This window comes from Myotis myotis, unplaced genomic scaffold, assembly GCF_014108235.1.
Source record: "Myotis myotis isolate mMyoMyo1 unplaced genomic scaffold, mMyoMyo1.p scaffold_m19_p_14, whole genome shotgun sequence".
NCBI lineage: Eukaryota > Metazoa > Chordata > Mammalia > Chiroptera > Vespertilionidae > Myotis > Myotis myotis.
The window spans coordinates 45,598,737-45,619,050 of NW_023416318.1; the positions used below are offsets into that span (position 1 = coordinate 45,598,737).

General features: G+C 47.6%; 1 protein-coding gene across 5 annotated transcripts in view; it reads left to right on the plus strand.

Moving 5' to 3' along the window:
* ITSN2 (intersectin 2) overlaps window positions 1-20,314 on the plus strand; it is a 102,317-nt gene that overhangs the window by 77,543 nt on the left and 4,460 nt on the right. For 4 of the 5 annotated variants that reach the window (XM_036335198.1, XM_036335202.1, XM_036335201.1 and 1 more), the window contains 7 exons: window positions 10,685-10,806; window positions 11,988-12,094; window positions 13,155-13,338; window positions 16,253-16,351; window positions 18,031-18,198; window positions 18,587-18,802; window positions 20,014-20,135. In XM_036335198.1, coding sequence (XP_036191091.1) covers window positions 10,685-10,806; window positions 11,988-12,094; window positions 13,155-13,338; window positions 16,253-16,351; window positions 18,031-18,198; window positions 18,587-18,802; window positions 20,014-20,135 — 1,018 coding nt within the window. Of the gene's footprint in view, window positions 1-10,684; window positions 10,807-11,987; window positions 12,095-13,154; window positions 13,339-15,197; window positions 15,626-16,252; window positions 16,352-18,030; window positions 18,199-18,586; window positions 18,803-20,013; window positions 20,136-20,314 lie in introns of those variants that run through there. The other variant, XM_036335203.1, reaches the window with a different exon arrangement.

Consider the following 20,314-nt stretch of genomic DNA (forward strand, 5'->3'; position numbering starts at 1 on the left):
CAGGTCCGTTGCCCATTGTTTGATTGGGTTGTTTGTCTTCCTTTTGTTAAGTTGTATGAGTTCCCTGTAAATGTTGGAGAGTAAACCCTTATGGAAGATAACATTGCTTTGCCCATTTTTAAATTGAGTAGTTTATCTTCATAATCACTTTTTAAGCTTTTTTTTTTTTAACAAGAACAACAAGTTTTGAAAGATGTGCTTAAGAGAGATGTCTTAATGCTGTTGTCAAAAGGAAAAATTACTTAAAGAGATTGATAAAATCAGCCCTAGCAGGTTTGGCTCAGTGGATAGAGTAGGCTATTCAGTAATACTGATTAAAAAAAAAAAAAATATATATATATATATATATATATATATATATGAAACTCCTATTGCCCCAGAACAGTACTGTATTCATAAATGTACTGATACAAACTGCTGAAGTATGTGGAACAGTAGGTTTGAAATTGGCCATTAGATACCAGCTACTGAGTACGTGTTGGACAGAGAGGTCTATATGAGGGACCAGTATGTCACTTAGACACAAAAGAGAGTTAACGGAGAGTTAAGGCCCTATTGGCTTTTCCATGTCTTTGAGCTATTTGGCATTCAGAATATTTATACTAAACCCTTTTATCCTCTAGAATTCAGTTAAGCAAACATAAGACCAGGTTAATTTTTATACTAGTGCATGCTATCGTCAATGGTTTGCCTCCAAAAGGGTTGCAATGTAAGTCCATTTAAAATGGCCTGGCATTTCAAAGTGTAAGACTTTACTCAAGAGACCTAGATTTAGGGATTTGGTAGCTCTGCATTCTATGGTAAGTCACTTAGCCACCAAGCTTCCGATTCTCCATGTATGCATACACTAGGGATCAGAGTTAGATCAGGTATTATTCAAAGGAATGGTCAAAGGTTGTGGATTGTCATACACAGGTTGGTAACCGTTATGTTTATTGTTAGAACTGAAAGTTCTGTGTTGGGTGAGCATGAAGAAACTCCTGTTTCGTGACATCTCTTCATAATACTCTGACTAGTACATTAATTCCCTTGGTTGAGCTGGTGATCTTACTCTGGCAGACTAGAAGGGATACAGATATCAGCTTGAATCAACTGCTTTCTGACGCCAAGTCTTCTCCTATGTCTACCACTGGGAGGTCTTTGCTGTCTTTCAGGCTAATGATGTTTCACCATAGATTTAAAAATAAAAGCAAATTTCTTTATCCACTTGCACTTATCAACAGAGTTGATTTGGGAAGTTGTAGAATTTTTTTAAATTGTGAAGCCCAAATTTATTTCTATTTTAAAGTGCTTGAGAGACTTTTAAAAGGCCCAAAGGCATCCCGGTTTAATTTAAGATCACCCTGAGATGGTGTCCATCCATTTCTCCTTTAGTGAGGCATCAATTTGATCCTTGTTAATGAAACACTTCGATAATTCTAGTTGGATCGTGGCGATTTCTTATGACTCCAAGTTATCTGTCATCAGTGGCCATCAGGTTGAACGATGAGGAACGTAATATCATAAATCATCATAAAACATCTGCAGATTCTACTTGAATATCCTTCCTGCATTATTCTTCACAACCAGGCCCAGTGATGATCAATTTGAGTAGCGGAGACCATGATGAGTGTCACCTGCAAAGATGGCATTAAGTGCAGCTCTTTCAGAACAGAAATCAGCCAACACCCTTCAAGATGAAACACCAGCGATAGCCAAATGACTTGCTTTCTGTTGGTCCACAGCATTAGAATACAATACAAACGTCTTCCCTTTTTTATGCTTAAATGAGCAGCCTAACACCTGAGGACGGTGAACTTGACAGGCAGCATAAAAGACACGAGAGTTTAAAAAATTATTCACAAAGTATTTAAATTTCCAAAACAAAATCACAAATATCCATATGTCTTCCTGGTGGCAGCATGCTACCTGGAACATAGCTTGCACTCAGTAGATATTTGCCAAGTGGATAAAGGCTATTCTTTCATAAAACAAGGATCGCCAGTCATGTTCTAGTGCCCTGATAAAACTTCAGTATTCACGGCAGCCTTCAGAAAATGCACAGTTTAGTCATCTGGACTTATTGTTAAAATCTTGTCCTTCCGCCGAAACCGGTTTGGCTCAGTGGATAGAGCGTTGGCCTGCGGACTGAAAGGTCCCAGGTTTGATTCCGGTCAAGGGCATGTACCTGGGTTGCGGGCACATCCCCAGTAGGAGATGTGCAGGAGGCAGCTGATCGATGTTTCTCTCTCATCGATATTTCTGACTCTCTATCTCTCTCCCTTCCTCTCTGTAAAAAATCAATAAAATATATTAAAAAAATATATATCTTTAAAAAAAAAATCTTGTCCTTCCACTGAGCTTAACACAGTGAGATTGAAAACTATTATGTGATTTTCAATCAGGCTGCTTACTTTTGGGCACACGGAGAATAGCTTTATTCAGTGGCGGTGCTCTCCTCAAAGTGGACAAGGACTTTTTAAGACTTGATGACACAATCTGAACAAGTCCCCTTTGTACTAGTCATCACAAATTGTCTTTTGTCCTTTACCTTTCGGAATCTTTGCAGATCTCTCTCCTCCCCTTTCATAAGCATTCCGCTCGCCTCTTGTTCTTGCTTGCGCTGTAACCTAGAACGGTTGCCCCCAACTACAGTGGGACAAGTTTCACAACCATTATACATTATTCACAATTTGTCTCTCAGTCTCCATAGCCGAACACAAATGTTGGGGGTCTTGTGGCCCAGCACACCACTAATTGTTTCTCTGGAACTTTGACCCAATAATAACCACGATCTCTCATTTTTCTTACTTTCCCATTCTTCCTGTCTACCAGAAAGAACTTGCCAGGAAGTTTTCATCATTCTCACTGCCTATAGTTAATAGTGATACACGGTCTCCCACAGCTCAGAATTTATCTTCATATCACATTCTATAAATACTTGTTGAAGATCTACCATGTGTCAGACACTGGGATACAGCAGGTTGTAAAATAGACCATTGAGTAGGGTAAGACAGAAAACAAACAAAATGAGTAAGTATGTAGGGTCTTAGAAAAATAAAGCAGGCTAGGGAAAGGGAACGCTGGGGAGGGTGGGTCCTGACACCATCTTACACAGACCCGTGAAGCCTGTTGTGTTTTTGTTAATGAAGCCTCCCCTGCCGCTCCTTTATATTTTGTATGTGTAGCTTTTCCCAGCCCTGGTCACATTTCTGTAACTTTATGCGTTAGGTGTCTTTGTAAACAGCATCTGGCTGAAGGTTTCTGTTCAATCTAGAACAAGCATGTCAAACTCAAAGGCTCACATGGGCCAAATAAACAAGGTTTAAGTGTATGTGGGCCAGAAAAAAATCAAAGGCTTCAATTTTCATAGAAACGTAGGTTTATTTCGATAGAGACATGCTGAATACAAGGGGCTGAAATAAATGAGTCGTCGTTAACATAAAATAATAGAACATTTTAATAGAAATTAATATTTTTTCTTGAACATTAACTTACCAGACACCGAATAACTGCACACATTTATAAGTGTAATGCAAATAAAGCTATTTTTGCTGTTCTCTGAAAGCAAAATATTTCCTGTTGCGCACACCAAACAAGTCAGTACAAGACTAATGACGTGGCAATTGGCTGTTAAAATATTCGCTGCTAGTATTAGTGGAGAGAAATGATGCGCCTGCGCATAAGGGAAATGAAGGCAACACGATTATAGTAATCAGTCATTAGCAAACGTGTAGTTTGTTATTAATAATTATGTATAACGGTATTATAAAAATTAAGTTACAGAAATTTTTATTAAAATGTTTCTTACATACCGTTATATTGGCGGGGCTGCAAAAATATTCATTGTGGGCTGCATGCGGCCCGCAGGCCGCGAGTTTGACATGCTTGATCTAGAACAGTGGTTCTCAACCTTCCTAATGCCGAGACCCTTTAATACAGTTCCTCATGTTGTGGTGACCCCCAACTTCATTGTTACAAATTGAACATAATTAAAGCATAGTGATTCATCACAAAAACAATATGTAATTATATATGTGTTTTCCGATGGTCTTAGGCGACCCCTGTGAAAGGGTCGTTTGACCCCCAAAGGGGGCGCAACCCACAGGTTGAGAACCGCTGATCTGGAATCTCTTTCAACTGGCAGATTTAAACTATTTTACAGAAATATTTACTATTTTTATTTATATTACCTTATTGTATATTTTGTTTATCATGCATATTCTTTGCTCTTTTTTTCAAAATTCACCTTGAATTTATACCAACCTAGTCATTATTATTGTTTTATACTATCAATAATTGTTTTGATTTTTCATATATTTGCTAGTCTTTCTGTTCACCATTCCTTTTCCTTTTTTTAAAAAACCATTCCTTACATCTCTTTTTTTTCCTTCTTATTCAGTTTCCTTCTTCCCAAAATGCAATTTGTAATAGTTCCTTTAGTCACATCTATAAGTGGTAAATGCTCTCAGACTTCGCCTGAAAATGTCTTTATTCCTCCCTCATCCATGATAGTCTAATTAGGATTCTAATTTGACAGGTTTTTTTTCTCAACATCCCCTATTGTTGGCTCAAGAAATGAGCAACCATTCTGATTGTTGTTCCTGTGTAGTTATTTTACTTTTGCTTTCTGTTTTAATTTTTTCTTCCTCAGTGTTTTGCAGTCTAAGGATCCCCACCACCAAAATCAGGAGTCATTGTTCCTCTTAAATCTGTGGAGTTATATCTTTCATCGGTTCTAGAACGTTCTCAACCATTGTAATTCAGTATGACCTCTTCCCATTCTTTCTATCCTCCCATCCTAGATTCCTATTAGATTTTGTTGGGCCTTGTTATTCTGTCCTCTGTGTGTGTGTGTGTGTGTGTGTGTGTGTGTGTGTAATCTTAGAGATAGAAAGGGAGAGAAACATCGATGTGAGAGTTTAACATCAATCGATTGCCTCCTGCATGTGTCCTGACCTGGGATTGAACTTGCCACCTTTTGGTGTGCGGGACAACACTCCAATCAACTGAGCCACACCAGCTAGGGATGTCCTCTGTTTTCTGTATTTTATAATCTGTTTCATGTTTTCTATCCTTTTGTCTAAGTAATTTCTTCAGCTCTGTTTTCAGATTTACTAATTCTTCAGATGTGTTGGATCTATTAATTTATTATTTCCATGATAATGTTTGCCATATTTATTCATTTCTTTTTCCAATCTGCCTATTCCTTTTATTAAATCTGCTTAGGGTTTCCAAGCCCTTCATATATGTCTTGGGTTATTTTAAACATACATATTTTATATTTTTTATTCTATATTTTGTTCTATATCTTATGTTCTTGGGGTTCTGATCCTCATTTTTTTATTTATGGGGGATCATTTGTTGTTTTTTGTAATTTTTAATTTTAACTCACATTTAGTGAGACGGTTTTTCTGTGTAAATCCTGCATGACCAAGGCTGTGAGAGCAGTTGTATATTTTCTTTAGCCAAGCACCTAAGGGTATCACCAATTTTTGTGTTAACAAAGTTCCCAATCTGAAGTGTGGAAAGAGAAGAAACTTTATTCGAATGAACAGTTTGCAAACTAGAGGAATGCAACCTCCAGGGAAATTGAAAGTGAACTTCACCAAGATGAAGGGAACAGCTGCTTTCTAGAGAGAAAGTTCCCACCTTGTTTCCTGATTGGTCCGTTTTGATGCAAATGAGGAATCAAAATACCACAATTCTGGTAGTTCCAAAAAGCATGGTTCTGATTGGTTGGAATCATGCATTCTGATTGGTCAGTGTAGATGCAAATGAGGGTATTGCCACACAGTTCCCATTGGATGGGCAGATCTCAGAGCCGACTGGTCAAGAGAGGATACTGGGAAGTCCTTTGTAACAGTTGACGCAGACAGCAAGAGCACAGTGCAGGAGGCCGAAGGTTCAGCCCATAGCTTTTCCCTGAAATGCAGTGTGGGTGAGTGGCCCCTGTCAGCAGTGGCTGCTAGACCCTCGTTAGGAATCTGTGCCCAGTTGACCACGATCTGTCCTTGGAAGATACATTCCTTCTCCAGGTCCACATGTGTGGATTCATCAGTGAAGGACTTCTTCAACTTCAAACTTGTGTGAGATGCAAGCCCCGCATTTCTATTCTTTACCAAGCAGAGACTAAAAGCTTTCTTATAATCTGGCAAGAGATTTTTTTTTCCTAGTCTGCCCTGTAGTCTTCAGTCTCCTGCCGGAGTCTTCTCTCATTGGGCAAAGGCAGGCAGACACCAACTAAAGTAGAGCTTACAAAAGCAGCCTGGGGGTTGGCCTTTGTGCAGGAGCAGAGCAGGGGAAAGGTGAGGAGTGGGTCTGGGGAAAATATTTCCTGACCTCTGCTAAGTTTGAAATAAAGGAACGGTGTTAGGCACAGTCCCTAACTGCATTGGGAAAGACAGGCATACCGACAATATACAGATGAGCTACAATACAGGCTACATGTTGTGAAGTGTTAAAATACAGACACACACCAATTCCGTCGAAACAAAGGAGAGGCAGTCTGGGGTAAGAGAGACAGGATGAGAAAGGTTTCCCCAAGGTAGGATCACGTGAGCCGCACCGTGACAGGTGGGTAAGATGGCTCTGTGCAGAGACTGTGTGTAAAGCACATGATGAGGTCGGGGCTCAGGCCCGGGTGGCTAAAAGGTGGTGGTGGCTGCATGGTGGAGACTCCGGCACCCGTGCCACCAAGCGAGGGCTTCCTCCTGCAAATATCCAGCCACCGAGATTCTGTTCGGTCTGAACATAACAAAATAATAAGAAATGTTGCAGCTGGCTTGAGCTGTTCAATAAAAATATAATGTCAGTCACAAATGCACCCCCAAATGTAATTTTAAAATTTCCAGCAGCCACACTAAAAAAAGTAAAATGAAACATTAATGAAATTAATAATTTTTTCTTATCCCAGTATTATCCAAAATGTTAGCATTTCTGTTTTTTAATATTTTTTGCGTTTAATTTTTCTTCAATTACAGCTTACAGTCAGTAGTAGTTTGTATTGGTTTCAGGTGTACAGCATAGTGTTTAGACAGTTGTGTGCTGTACAGAGTGTGCCCCCTGATATTTCCAGGACCCACCTGGCACCATACATGGTTCTTGCCATCGTACTGGCTGTATTTCCTATGCTGCAGCTTACGTCCGAGTGCCTGTCTTGTAACTACCAATCTGTACTTGTCCATCCCACAGGAACAGTTTAGCGTGTGATCAGCTACTTTACACCCTGGGTTTTCTGTACGAGGTCTTTGCACTCGGCCTCTGTACGGGGCATTGTACGCGGGCAGCACTTCTCTGTCTGGGCGGCCACAGTTCCAGTGCTCCGTAGTCCCATGTTGCTACGGCTGCCACATTGGACGGTGCAGGGACAGAGGATGGCAAAGGTGTATTCTGCCCACAAACCCTGACTCCTCCGTTCTCAAAAGGCACTTCCCCTCTCCTCCAAAACGAGGGAACCCTCTGGGTTCATCACACGGCATGTTCCTGAGGGCAGGGCCCTCCCAGGGGAATCCCCAGGCTGCAGCATTGTCCAAGTGCATTGAACTCCCAGGAGAGCAGGGAGCCTAGAGGCAGGCAAGAGGCACAGGTACAGCACAAAGCACCAAGCACCGTGGTGATGAGAGTCACAAAGGCTGGGGGCGGGACTCCTCCTGGGGTCAGTGTTGTGGGCAGGTGGAGGAGGTCACTGGATTTGGTAATGGCAAGGTCATTGTTACCTTCACCAGAGCAGTGTCCATGGAGCAGGGGGACAGAAGCCAAAGTACTCGAAATTGGTAAAGTGACAGGGAGAGCTGGGGGGATTGGCTGTTTGGCTGTGAGACCAGAGCGAGGGTGCTTGAGGAGGGAGCAGGGTTGGAGGAAGGGTGCTTGTTTTAAACAGTGGGGTAGGAGGGACACTGAACCGCACACACGTCTGGGCTAAGAAGGAACCCGTGGATACTGACCCTGGAATTGTGAGCATGGGGAAGGGTCCTGCAGGAGAGGGCCGGTTCAGGATGCTGGCTGGAGGGAGGGATTGACACAGTCCCATCCCTAGACACAGGAGGGAAGTGCAGGGGCGCGTGAACACGGAGGGAAAGGGCAGGAAGGGAAAGGGGCATTTTCCCTAACATCTTCGGTAAGAACATCTGAAAGTGAAGGTAGGGGTCCGGATGGAAACTTGAACAGAGAATGAACGTTTATAATGACATGCAAAAGGGCCAGCTAGGGGTGGGGTACAAGATTGTCCCCACAGTCACCCTGATAAAGCTAATGTCACATATGTCCCAGCCTTAGGAAGGGGAAAATATCTGAGACGTTCCCTATTATTCTGAGGCGCAGAACAGATAGAGAGGCCGATGCTGGTGGGTTTTAATGTCATCGCTCCCCAAAGCGTGGCACACGTGTCCAGGTGGCACACAAGCAATGACATGCAGAACAGCACCCGAGAGGACTCACTGTAAAGGTCATTTATTATTATTAGAGGAAACATAACCAGTGCATCCGATCCATAGCTCCCTAGACGTTTAACTCAACGTGAGTACATTTAGAGCAGTGGTTCTCAACCTTCCTAATGCCGCGACCCTTTAATACAGTTCCTCATGCTGTGGTGACCCCCAACCATAAAATTATTTTCGTTGCTACTTCATAACGGTAATTTTGCTACTGTTATGAATCGTAATGTAAATATCTGATATGCAGGATGTGTTTTCATTGTTACAAAATAAACATAATTAAAGCATAGTGACAAATCACAAAAACAATATGTAATTATATATGTGTTTTCTGATGGTCTTAGGCGACCCCTGTGAAAGGGTCGTTCGACCCCCAAAGGGGTCGCGACCCACAGGTTGAGAACCGCTGATGTAGAGGAAACGGGTGAATGAATAACTAATAGTGGAGCTGGAACATGGGTGTGGCGGAATGCGCATGACTGAAACTTGTGAAATTCTAGTGTAAGAGAGGAGGTCGCCTTAGACTGCTCTGCTGGCTTCCATCGGAGTCGGCTGGCAACTCGGACGCGTGACATGGACCGCATCGGGGTCAGAAGCGCTCCGTCCGGTGTCAGCGCACGCCGCCTCCTTGCGACTGACAGTCCGGTCTGACAGGCATGTGCCTGCCCTGCTGGTCCAGAACCTCAGTCGTTCCTGCGGTTCTCCCTGGTGGAACAGAATAAAATACAACCCTAGGAGAAGCTTGATGATTTTGAACATGACAGAGGCACTGTTTTCTTCTTGGTAGCACCAAGCCTGCCTTATTCAATTTTCGTTTTACTGTGAGAGTACTTTTTTTTTTAAAGCTGTTGGCAACATGTGCAAAAAATAGAACAGCTGCCTTCATTATAACTACCAGTAAGCCCCAATCTATACAAAGTATATAAATATTCACAGGCCACCAGAAAAAGAAAGCCCCTTTATTTTTTATTTTTTTTAAATATATATATATATTTTATTATTTCAGAGAGGAATAGAGAGATAGAAACATCAATGATGACAGAGAATCATTGATCAGCTGCCTTCTGCATACCCCCTACTGGGGATGGAGCCTGCAACCCAGGCAGATGCCCTTGACTAGAGGCCGACGCTCTATTCACTAAGCCAAACCGGCTAGGGCAAGAAAGCCCCTTTAAAAGCCCAGTCTGATCCTGGCATTTTCTGCCTCTGTGGCTTTGTCCGTTTGTTCCCAGTGCTGGCCAACCACCTCCCCTTGTGGTACGGCTGCGTCTGTCCGGACGTTGCCCCTATCCACCTGGGCACTGCCCAAGGCTGCCCCTTCCTCCTGCCGCCCTCCCTGATTGCCTCTCCTTCAGAGGTCACCCACGCCTCCTTCACTTTCTCTCTCCAGCTTTTAGACCTGCACCTCTTGCTGCTTGGTGCTGTAGCTGTTGGGAACTACCTGCTTTTTCTTTCTGTCTGAGACCCTAGCTGTTTGCCCTGTCGCTGTGCACCAGCTGCTTACCGACTGGTTCTGGATTATGTCACTTCCCAGTCTGACATTTCGTTCAGCTCCCATGTGCCTGTAAATCGATCCACCTCTCACCCTGATGTGAGGCGGCTCGTGTGAATCCCCGACCACCAGTCCTCGTGGGTTAAGTGGTCTTGTTGGGAACCGGTGGCTGCTGGGAGCTGTAGGTTTCCTGACGTAGCACTTGACTCTGAGAAAGCCTCAGAAATGTTTCTCAAACATGTTTTAAGCCGCAGCTCACAGTAGGAAATACATTTTACATCCCCACATATGACCTACCTAACATTTTTCAGAGAACAGTGCTTGCACGTGACAGCTTCTATTTACAAAACTAACCAGATATCATGACCGGTGGGGAGCTCAGGACCTGTGGCTTGACAAACACTGGTCTGAAGCATGTGAGTCATTTAACCATTTCAGTATCTTTGAAAATGTCTTGAGACGTGAGACTGGCATAGCGTCTTCACAAGCTCAGCCCACTGCTGATCTCTCTGAGATTTTTGTTTAAATCCTTCATCCTGTCATTTCCTCTTTGGAAAGGAAATTGACCTGTTACAGGTGTTGCTGATTCGCTGCTTGGGAGCCCCGAGTGGTCATTGTCCGCAGGTGTGCGCCGCCCGCGGAAGGCCCGGGCTCTTTGGAAAGCTGTGTAGTTCTTGCGAGGCAGCATTTGGAAACCCAGCGCATCTGCTGACAGATTTCGGTTTTCTGCAGAGAAGACTAAAGTACTATTTTGAAACGCTGCCCTGTGTTTCCATAGGGTGTGCTGATCTCCAAACGCTGGACACCATGCAGCCGATGGAGAGGAAGAGGCAGGGCTACATCCACGAGCTGATTCAGACTGAGGAGCGGTACGTGGACGACCTGCAGCTGGTCGTGGAGGTGAGGGGCCCGGCTGGCCGGCTCTGGGAGCAGAGGGGTGGGGGCCTGTGAGTTCACAAGCAGTGACGGGAGTTCTAACCCTCTCAAATGCTTTCCCTGCCCGTTGGAGAGGGCTCAGATCTGAGGCCAACTTTTCCCCAGATTAGGTAATTCAGAGTGGGGAGAGAGAGAGAGAGAGAGAGAGAGAGAGAGAGAGAGAGAGAGAGAGAGAGAGAGAGAGAGAGGCACTCAGGCGCCTCGGTTGGAAGTGGTAGAGGCCCATCTGGGAAGGACAGGGTACTGAGTAGGTGGGAGGGCACTAACTTTATTTACACTGCTGTTTTGACACCTGACATTGTCATGAACCCTGATGTTCCCGGAGGAATTATTAAGCAGTGGGAGTGTTCCCCTCGCATTTGTATCCGGTTGGAAAACCAGCGAGGGCCATATTGTAAAATATCTCCCAATTGCCATCTAGTCACTGTTTATGTTGGTGCCTATTGACGTCAGCAGTGGCCCCTATGCTGACAACGGCTGTTAGAGTGGTTCTTCAAGATGATGTGTGTTTGAGTAAATAGAGTGAGACTTTATAGTTTTGTTTCCATGGCTTTTAGTTAAATAAACCACCTAAGGAGACCAGGGGACCCCTCCTCCCCCAACACACACGCACAGGCTCAACAGGTGCATCGTCTGCCTGGCCATGACCCTCCTGGTAACAGCACGGAGCAGAAGCTGCAGCCTCCTGAGCCTGCCCCGCAGCAAGGCCTGCCTTTCTCCTCCCTGTTTGCGTGGTTGTGAGTCTTGGGGGTGGCATAAGTCTTCGCTGTTTATTTTGCTGAACTTCGACAAACTGCTCAGGGAACACTGAGGTGCTCAGCCTGACAGCAGTCCTCCTTCACCAGCTCTGCAGGCTGTCGGTGCAGGTGCTGCGTGCAGGCGTTCCTTTCCCCTCCGCAGCGGCCAGGACAGAGTGTGAGAGCCGCTCCTCCCGAGGAGATGACCGGACTCAGTCCTTAGGATCCGCCCTGATAGGAGCCCAAATGGCAGTCAGTAGGGAAGCCATAGAGGTTAACCATCATAAACACGTTTACTTGGGAAGACCATGATCTGATTAGCTCGTGTCTGAAGGTGTTGTTTGATGTAGACCTCATAGGTTGTAAATTCACACTTCAGCTAACTTTTTCCTTTCGTGTTTAAAACAGGTTTTTCAGAAACGGATGGCAGAGTCAGGCTCTCTCACCGAAGGAGAAATGACCTTGATCTTCGTGAACTGGAAGGAGCTCATCATGTCTAACACGAAGCTGCTGAAGTGAGTGCAGAGCCTCACCCCTCGTGGCCGACCCCCACCCGCCCCCAGGCCCCAGACTTGCACACGGAACTCCCCGCAGGCCCCGTAGCGAAGGACCTTCCACTGTTCTCTGCTCTCTCGGGCTTTTCATTTTATTATTATGGTATGAAATGCCCTGTAACTGTAACATACCTCATTATCAAAGTAAAGAAATATAACAAAGAAAATACTTTGACTAGACAAAGACATTAAAGCATTAAACACACTGTATCAACATATACTTGACTCTGTATTGGGTGGAGTCAGAGTGGCAGCTCCTGGCCCACACATAATTGGCCAGTCGGGCAGCCCCTCGGCCCGTGTGGAATTCCACTCCTTGGGGTGGTTTTCCCTCCCTGTGCCCCTGCGCACAGCCTCCGGGGAGGAGGATCAGTGGTCCCAGCTCTGGCTGCCTCCTCCCTCCTGGGGCCCAGCAGCTGTCCTGGGCAGAGGCTCCCTCCCCTCCACACCTGGCCCTGTGGGCTCTTGCTCCCTTTGTCCCTAGAGCAGCGGTTCTCAACCTGTGGGTCGCGACCCCTTTGGCGGTCGAACGACCCTTTCACAGGGGTCGCCTAAGACCACCCTGCATATCAGATATTTACATTACGATTCATAACAGTAGCAACATTACAGTTATGAAGTAGCCATGAAAATAATTTTATGGTTGGGTCACAACATGAGGAACTGTGTTTAAAGGGCCAGAAGGTTGAGAACCACTGCCCTAGAGAGTGAGAACAAGTTGGAATTTGTCAAAAGAAACTTTGCTAAGAAACTGAGGTGAAACCACAGCGTTTCCAAAGGCACAGAAATGAGTCAGAAGAAGTGCCCATGTGTGCTGCCCCCGTGGGCTTACTCTTCTTTACTAGCATCTCACCCAGGGTGGCTCGGCCAGCAGGGCTTTCCGGCCAAGCTGCCTCCGCCTCCTCCTGACTGTGCCCTCTGGGTGCCAGAGGCTTTCCCGGAACTCACTGGCTATCACTACGTTAGGTCCCCACGGGACAGTCACTCAGAAGCAGAAAGTGAGAGAGTGTGTTGGTTGCAGGGCCCTGCGGGTTCGGAAGAAGACCGGGGGCGAGAAGATGCCGGTGCAGATGATCGGGGACATCCTGGCGGCCGAGCTGTCCCACATGCAGGCCTACATCCGGTTCTGCAGCTGCCAGCTCAACGGAGCCGCTCTCTTACAGCAGAAGACCGACGAGGACACAGACTTCAAAGAATTTTTAAAGGTAACGCCATTCTGGGGACCATAACATGCCAGCCCGTTCTGAGGCGGAGGGGGAATCACAGTCACGGGGGTGGGGTGTATCCCCATGTTTCCCAAGGAGATACAAATATAGCAAAGAACGTTCTGATTGCTTCGTGTAGCCTTTCATCTTGAGTTTATTTTTCTTGGCACTTGACCATGATTTTTCCCATCTTAATATAGCAGAGTGTTTTTTTAAGCCTGTTTACAAAACTCAGCTACTTTATACCCCCCAAATTCAGAGTGTCACTTTCTTAATACTGTAAATTTATTTATATTAGACCCATCTTATTCCAGAAAGAATACATAATAGCTTACTGAAGTGTATAAAATGTAACAAGATAAAATAAAACTTACAATGAGTGGATGAATAAGGAAGTGTGGACAAAAGGAAATGGTGATACCAGGAATTAGGATAATACATAAAACACATGTCTGTGACCCTATACATATACTGGACGTGTACACAGATGTCATCAAACCTTGCAGAACGACTGGTTCCCGGTGCTGTGGCCATAACTTACAAGCAGGCAGTGCGTGAGCAGAGAGCCGCACTGCACTCCGCACGGTACAATGAGTCAGCGGCATCCCTGCAGTGACACAGCAGTGAGCAAAAGTGGGGCGGGGGTTATAACCCAATAGCTCTTACAATATAGTTGTTAAAGTCTTAATTTAAAAACAGTGAATAGAATTAAGCATCATATGGAAAGAAGAGTCTATCACAACCAAAAAGCTTTATCCCAGGAGGCAAGAAAATATGCTTAGAACAAGAAAGGCTTCAGAATGGGACAGCGAGGTTGCAATCCCAGCCCCATCCACTGTCCAGTGGGTGACCTGGGTAAGTCACTGAACGCCTGGTGCCTCTAGTCCCTTCACCTGTGAGCCAGGGATGACCAGATAATACTCTTAAATACGATAGCACAGAGACCAGCCTCTGTAAGCACTCAATAGATGCCAGTTACATTGGCCTTCCTTAGGATGATCTCAGCGATGCACCGATGGTTCAGTATAAGGCGCTGAGGACAGGTGAGGGGCTGCCTACAAATGAACTAGAAGAAACAGAAAGGAACCAAGTTTGTAGAAACAAGCATTGATCAGATTAGGTAAATGTAAAATTGTGAGTGCATCTGAATGTTTTCATGTAATAATCAATAGTAAAATAAAAAATCGGACATTTACCTTCTAAAGCAGGGGTCCTCAAACTACGGCCCGCGGGCCACATGCAAATACAAATGTTGTATTTGTTCCCATTTTGTTTTTTTACTTCAAAATAAGATATGTGCAGTGTGCATAGGAATTTGTTCATAGTTTTTTTTTAAACTATAGTCCGGCCCTCCAACGGTCTGAGGGACAGTGAACTGGCCCCCTGTTTAAAAAGTTTGAGGACCCCTGCTCTAAAGCATAGTAAAAGGTTAAAATATTTGTTCAAACAGCAACGCAGATAGGATGTCAGTGTCATCACAAGTGTAAAAGTAATAAAAATAAATAAAAATAGCTTCTAGTCTTATATTGAAGTGCATAGTATTGATCACATTGAAAAGCAAAATGTGACCATAAGCTGTGTTCTGAAATGTTACTTTTTAAAGAAGAGTCAGAAAATATAGACATAAAAACCACAAAGGGGGTGAGACTTGGCTCTTCGGTCGGGCTCTGTCCTTCGGGGCTCAGCTGCACCCATTCAGGACTCGGTTGGGCTCTAAAAACAAAAAACAAAAAAAAACACACCATGAAGATGCTTGTTTTAGCAGCATTTATAAATATATCCAAAAACAAAGGGAGGGAGCAATTTCAATATCCCATAGTGGGGAATTACAGGTAAACTATAGTAAATGTATTTTTCAGTCATTAGAAATGACGGTCCCAGCATTGAAGCTGCTATATACAGGCGAGGACCAGCTCTAGCAGGAGAAGCACATAAGATGTGGTCCGTGGCCTCCTGGAGTTAACAGGCTGGGGGCGGAGCATGGAGACACCTCAAACATGATACCTCTATGTTTGACAACCCAGTCCAGGTGTGACGTTCTGAAAGAGGTAGCCATGGAATATTATGGGGGCTCAAGAAGGACCCCTGAAATGGAAGGAAGGTGTCAAGAAAGGAGAAAGCCTGGACAAGAGAAGGCATAATCTGAGTTTTCAGAGAGGAGTATGAATTAGCCAAAGAGCAGAAGAATGAAGGGCCAGGACTAGCAAAGGTTAATGCATTCATTACCTGACACATGGTTAGGTGCTCAGTAAATGGTAGCACTTGTTACTAATCAAGTGAGGACAACGGGCAGGCGTGGGGGGGGGGGGGGGCGGGGAAGCAATCAAGACCTACTTAGAAGAGAGATTGGCGTCAGTGGTGACTCCCAGGCATGGGGGAAGGTGGGTGGGTGTAGAACGGTGCTAGCAGTTCTAATAGGCTTAGGGGTAGAAAGGAAGGCTTTTAGGAGGGGAGATGAGGGCTTGGTGTTGGGGTCTGTTGAGGTATGGAGGGTCTTTGGGGCTACAGGTGAGAAGGAGAGTAATGTGGTGAATGCAGAGCTTCAGAGAGGGTCTGGGTTATGGACTCGGGTTCTCCACTGCCGGGGAGGGACCTGGGGCAGCACCTACCGTTCAGAGTGGGTAGAGGAGAAGGGAGGTGACTGAGGTCAGTGGACTGGGAAGACAGCTGTGTGGCTTTGGAAGCAAAGGAAGGAGTGATTCGATCACACAGGCTGTCAGACACCTGTGAGAAGGAACTGCGAAGTATCGCTGGGTCGGGCACACAAGGTGAGATACTGCTATGCTACTCTGAGTGCATCATCATGGACCCTGAGTTTTTGAAAGGAATCAGAGATCTAAAGGGTCAGGAGTCCAGCGCTGTTTCCTTGCTCTCCCGGGCGGTGATTCCCCCACGAGCCTCTCTTGTTTTGCAGAAGCTGGCGTCCGACCCGCGGTGTAAAGGCATGCCCCTCTCCAGCTTCCTGCTCAAGCCCATGCAGAGGATCACCCGCTACCCACTCCTCATCCGAAGCGTGAGTGCCCGCCGGGACAGAGGCAGGACTCTGCGAGGGCCACAGAGGCCGACAGGGAGCCTCAGTACACCAGCACCCCCTCCCTGACTATGATCTCCCTCCACTGCCTCCTGGACCAGGCACGGGGGGGGGGGGGGGGGGGGGGAGTCTGTGTGCACGTGTGTGCGCACCGTGAACACCCAATACAATCTGAAGGGCTGAATCCTTGGAAGTGAGCAATGAAAAGAAGCATCACTTGGTAACCTGTCGCCCCTTCACAGGGAACCCCGCCTCTCAGAGTCCTGAGTGTGTCTGGCAGGTGAAGGCCCTCTAGGTCTCCTGGGGGAAGCCCGTGTGGAGCCCAGGGTCCACCAGCAGCACAACCTTGGGCTCCAGTCTTTCTGCTGAAACTTAAATTCATTTACCCACTGAGCACCTTTGCCCAGTGTCCCAGGGTGTCCCGCTCAGCATGTCCTAAACAGAGTGCGCATCGTCCCCTCACCTCCACGTGCTGACTGAACAGTCCTAACATCCCACCCATCTTTCGTCATAAGCAATGTGGGCCTCTTGAGCCAATATAAGGCCTCGGGAGGAGGCAGATGTGACGAAGGATTATTCCACACACATTAATAATTGATGTATATTAACCACCTTGCAAAGAAAAACAGTAGTAATAATACAAGACTTGCTTTTATTGGTTCTCCCTTGACCATGGTTGCTCTGTAGCCGTGTTAGCTCACTGTAGGCCTATGTTTCCGAGCTCATGTTACAGTTATGACACCAAACACACAGTATGTGTTAATCTACACCGTCCCTGAAACGAAATATTTTGGACCCAATATGTTTCAGAATTCAGAATGTAATTCAAACACTCTATACTATATGATCCCCAAAAAGCCTGGGCAGCACCTATAGTCAAACATGTTAATATTCCTACAGTGAAAACGTGGGTAATCACTGAAAGTAGAAAACGTAAATGCATCTCTTCAGTTCAGGTGAGGTTTTTCTCCCAGTGAGTGCTGAGAAAGCCTTTAGGCTCCAGGGATTTCTCACTTTGGAATTAGGAAAGAGCGCGCCTGACTGGGGAGGCCAGAGGGGTCATCCGCTGGGGGCCGCTCGTTTCTGGAGGGACACACTCAGCTCTATTCTGGCCTCTGGCCTTTCACATTTGTACTTTAGTTTGAATGAACCGAGTGTTTTCCTACATCCTAACCACATAATTGTATTGTATTCTTCCTGTAGTAGGGGATTCATTGTTTTTATCAGATTTTTCAAAAGGTTCAATGACCCCAAAAATGTTATGAACCATTGCTATTCAGCAAACTCACACATTTTTCAGAGCTGCAGCCCCTTTATACTGGAGGGTCCACCCTAAAGGCACGTGGCTTCAGTCACTGGGGGGAGAGGGAGGCGCCCTCTAACATACGGCCTCTTACCCAGGCCCCACTGGAGAGCCGGCAGAGCCCCACAGATTTCAGGGCACGATATCCATGTCGCACTCGGCACACCCTCTCGTAGCTGTGTCGCCTGTCTCCCCAAGGACTCGGGGGAGAGAGCTTCTCGAAGGCTAATGACCACTTGCTCACTGTTGGGTTCTCAGTGCCCAGCATGGCACCCAGCACATCGCGGCAGCCGTAGGACGCCCGGGTGGGGGGTGGTAGGCACAGTACACCCCACGTGACCTGGCCACTCTTTTCCAGATTCTGGAGAACACGCCAGAGAGTCACGTGGACCATTCCTCCTTGAAGCTGGCCCTCGAGCGGGCAGAAGAGCTTTGCTCTCAAGTGAACGAAGGAGTCCGGGAGAAGGAAAACTCGGACCGCCTGGAGTGGATCCAGACGCACATCCAGTGCGAGGGCCTCGCCGAGGTGAGGCCTGTGGTGGGAGCCGGGCCGCCGGGCAGGCCCTGGGTGGGGATCGGGGCCAGCCTCCCCCAGTGTGGACCGCCTGCACCTCAGCTCAGCGCAGGTGCACGCAGGGCCCACCTTTCTGGGCCGTCGTCCTCCTTCCTCGTACAGAGGGATGTGGCGCTTATGTCTTGAGGTCTTTGAGTTCAGCTGCCAGAGCCAGGACTGTGGGTGTGAGTGGCCGTTCTCACTGCGCCCGCTGGGAGAGAAACACGGTGTGTGCGGATGAATGCTGTGTCCACATTCCCATAGAAAGGGCTCCCACAGAATCCCTCGGGCCCGGCTCCGGCCTGGGATGCCGGACGGTGCGTGTTGGGACTTACACACTGACCGTGTCTTTCTCCTGAAGCAACTCATTTTCAACTCCCTTACCAACTGCCTGGGGCCGCGGAAGCTGCTGCACAGCGGGAAGCTGCACAAGACCAAGAGCAACAAGGAGCTGCACGGCTTCCTCTTCAACGACTTCCTGCTCCTCACCCACCTGGTCAAGCAGTTCGCCGTGTCCTCGGGCGCCGAGAAGCTCTTCAGCTCCAAGTCCAACGCTCAGTTCAAAATGTATAAGATGGTGAGTGGCCGTCCCGGCAGCAGCGGCACCGGAACCTCCTTCCGGGCCTGGCCCTTCCTGTCCCCGCGGGCCCCACACCTGCTCCAGGTGGCTCACCTCCCTTGTCCCTTCCCGGGGATGGGCCCGTGTGGCTGGGCCTTCACTGCCCTGACAGCCACCAGGGGCTTCAGCTGGGGTTCTGGCAGCCGTGACACATGGCCCGCCTCTCGCACATTCAGCATCGGTCCCGGGGGTAGAGTGCCAGGTGCAGTGTGCGGAGGGGCGGCCCTGTCACGTGAGCAGTCACAGCTCGGAGCCCCTGTCCTCGGCTCAGTCACACCTAATCCACCCCCGATAGTTACCTTCACAAAACGGAGGCCGTTTCTTCCTCCCCAATAAGCCTCTGGAAGCTACACCCCCCTCTCCTTCTCCAAGAGGCACTTTTTCTTTTTTAATGAAATCTTTATTGTTGAAAGTATTACCTATGGCCCCTGTTTCCCCCCATTGGCCCCTTCTAGCCCGCCCCAGGCCTTCACCACCCTACCGTCTGTCCTCCGGTTATGCATACAAGTTCATTGGTTGATCTCTTCCCACCCCCGACCACAATCCCCCACCTTCCCCTTCACCATCCCCCCACACTCCCCCTCACCATCCCCCCACCCCCCTCACCACCTCCCACCCTCCCCCTCATCATCCCCCCACCCTCCCCTTCGCCATCCCCCCACCCTCCCCCTCATCACCCCCCACCCTCCCCCTCACCATCCCCCCACCCTCCCCCTCACCATCCCCCCACCCTCCCCCTCACCATCCCCCCACCCTCCCCCTCACCATCCCCCCACCCTCCCCCTCATCATCCACCCACCCTCCTCCTCACCATCCCCCCACCCTCCCCTTCACCATCCCCCCACCCTCCCCTTCACCATCCCCCACACCCTCCCCTTCACCATCCCCCCACAACCTGCCCCCCGCCTTCCCTCTGAGATTCCAGTCTGTCCCAGGCTTCTGTCTCTGGGTCTGTTTTGCTCATTGGCTTCCACCTATGCGTGAGATCATGTGATACCGGTCTTTCTGTGACTGGCTTATCTCGCTCAGCATATGCTCGCCAGGCCCCTCCTGCTGTCCCAGAGGGTCAGACAGCCCTTGGCACAAGGCTCTTGACAGACAGAACTCCGGGCGAGGGGGCAGAGTGTCTGGCCCATCTCACAGCCTGTGTTCTGGCCTAACTCTTTCAGCCCATTTTCCTGAATGAAGTCCTGGTGAAACTGCCCACAGACCCGTCCAGTGAGGAGCCTGTCTTCCACATTTCTCACATCGACCGGGTCTACACCCTCCGGACAGACAACATTAACGAGAGGTCAGTCCTGTGGCCTCTTATGACCAGTGCCCTGCCCGGCCCGCTGGGAGGCTGATCCCAGCCACGTCCTCACACAGCATCTTCCCCCAGGGCAGACCCGCCCGCACTCCCTGCTGAGACCCCTCAGGCAGCAGCCAGTGCCCCTCTGGTCTCCAGAGGCCTGCTCGCGCCTCTCGGAC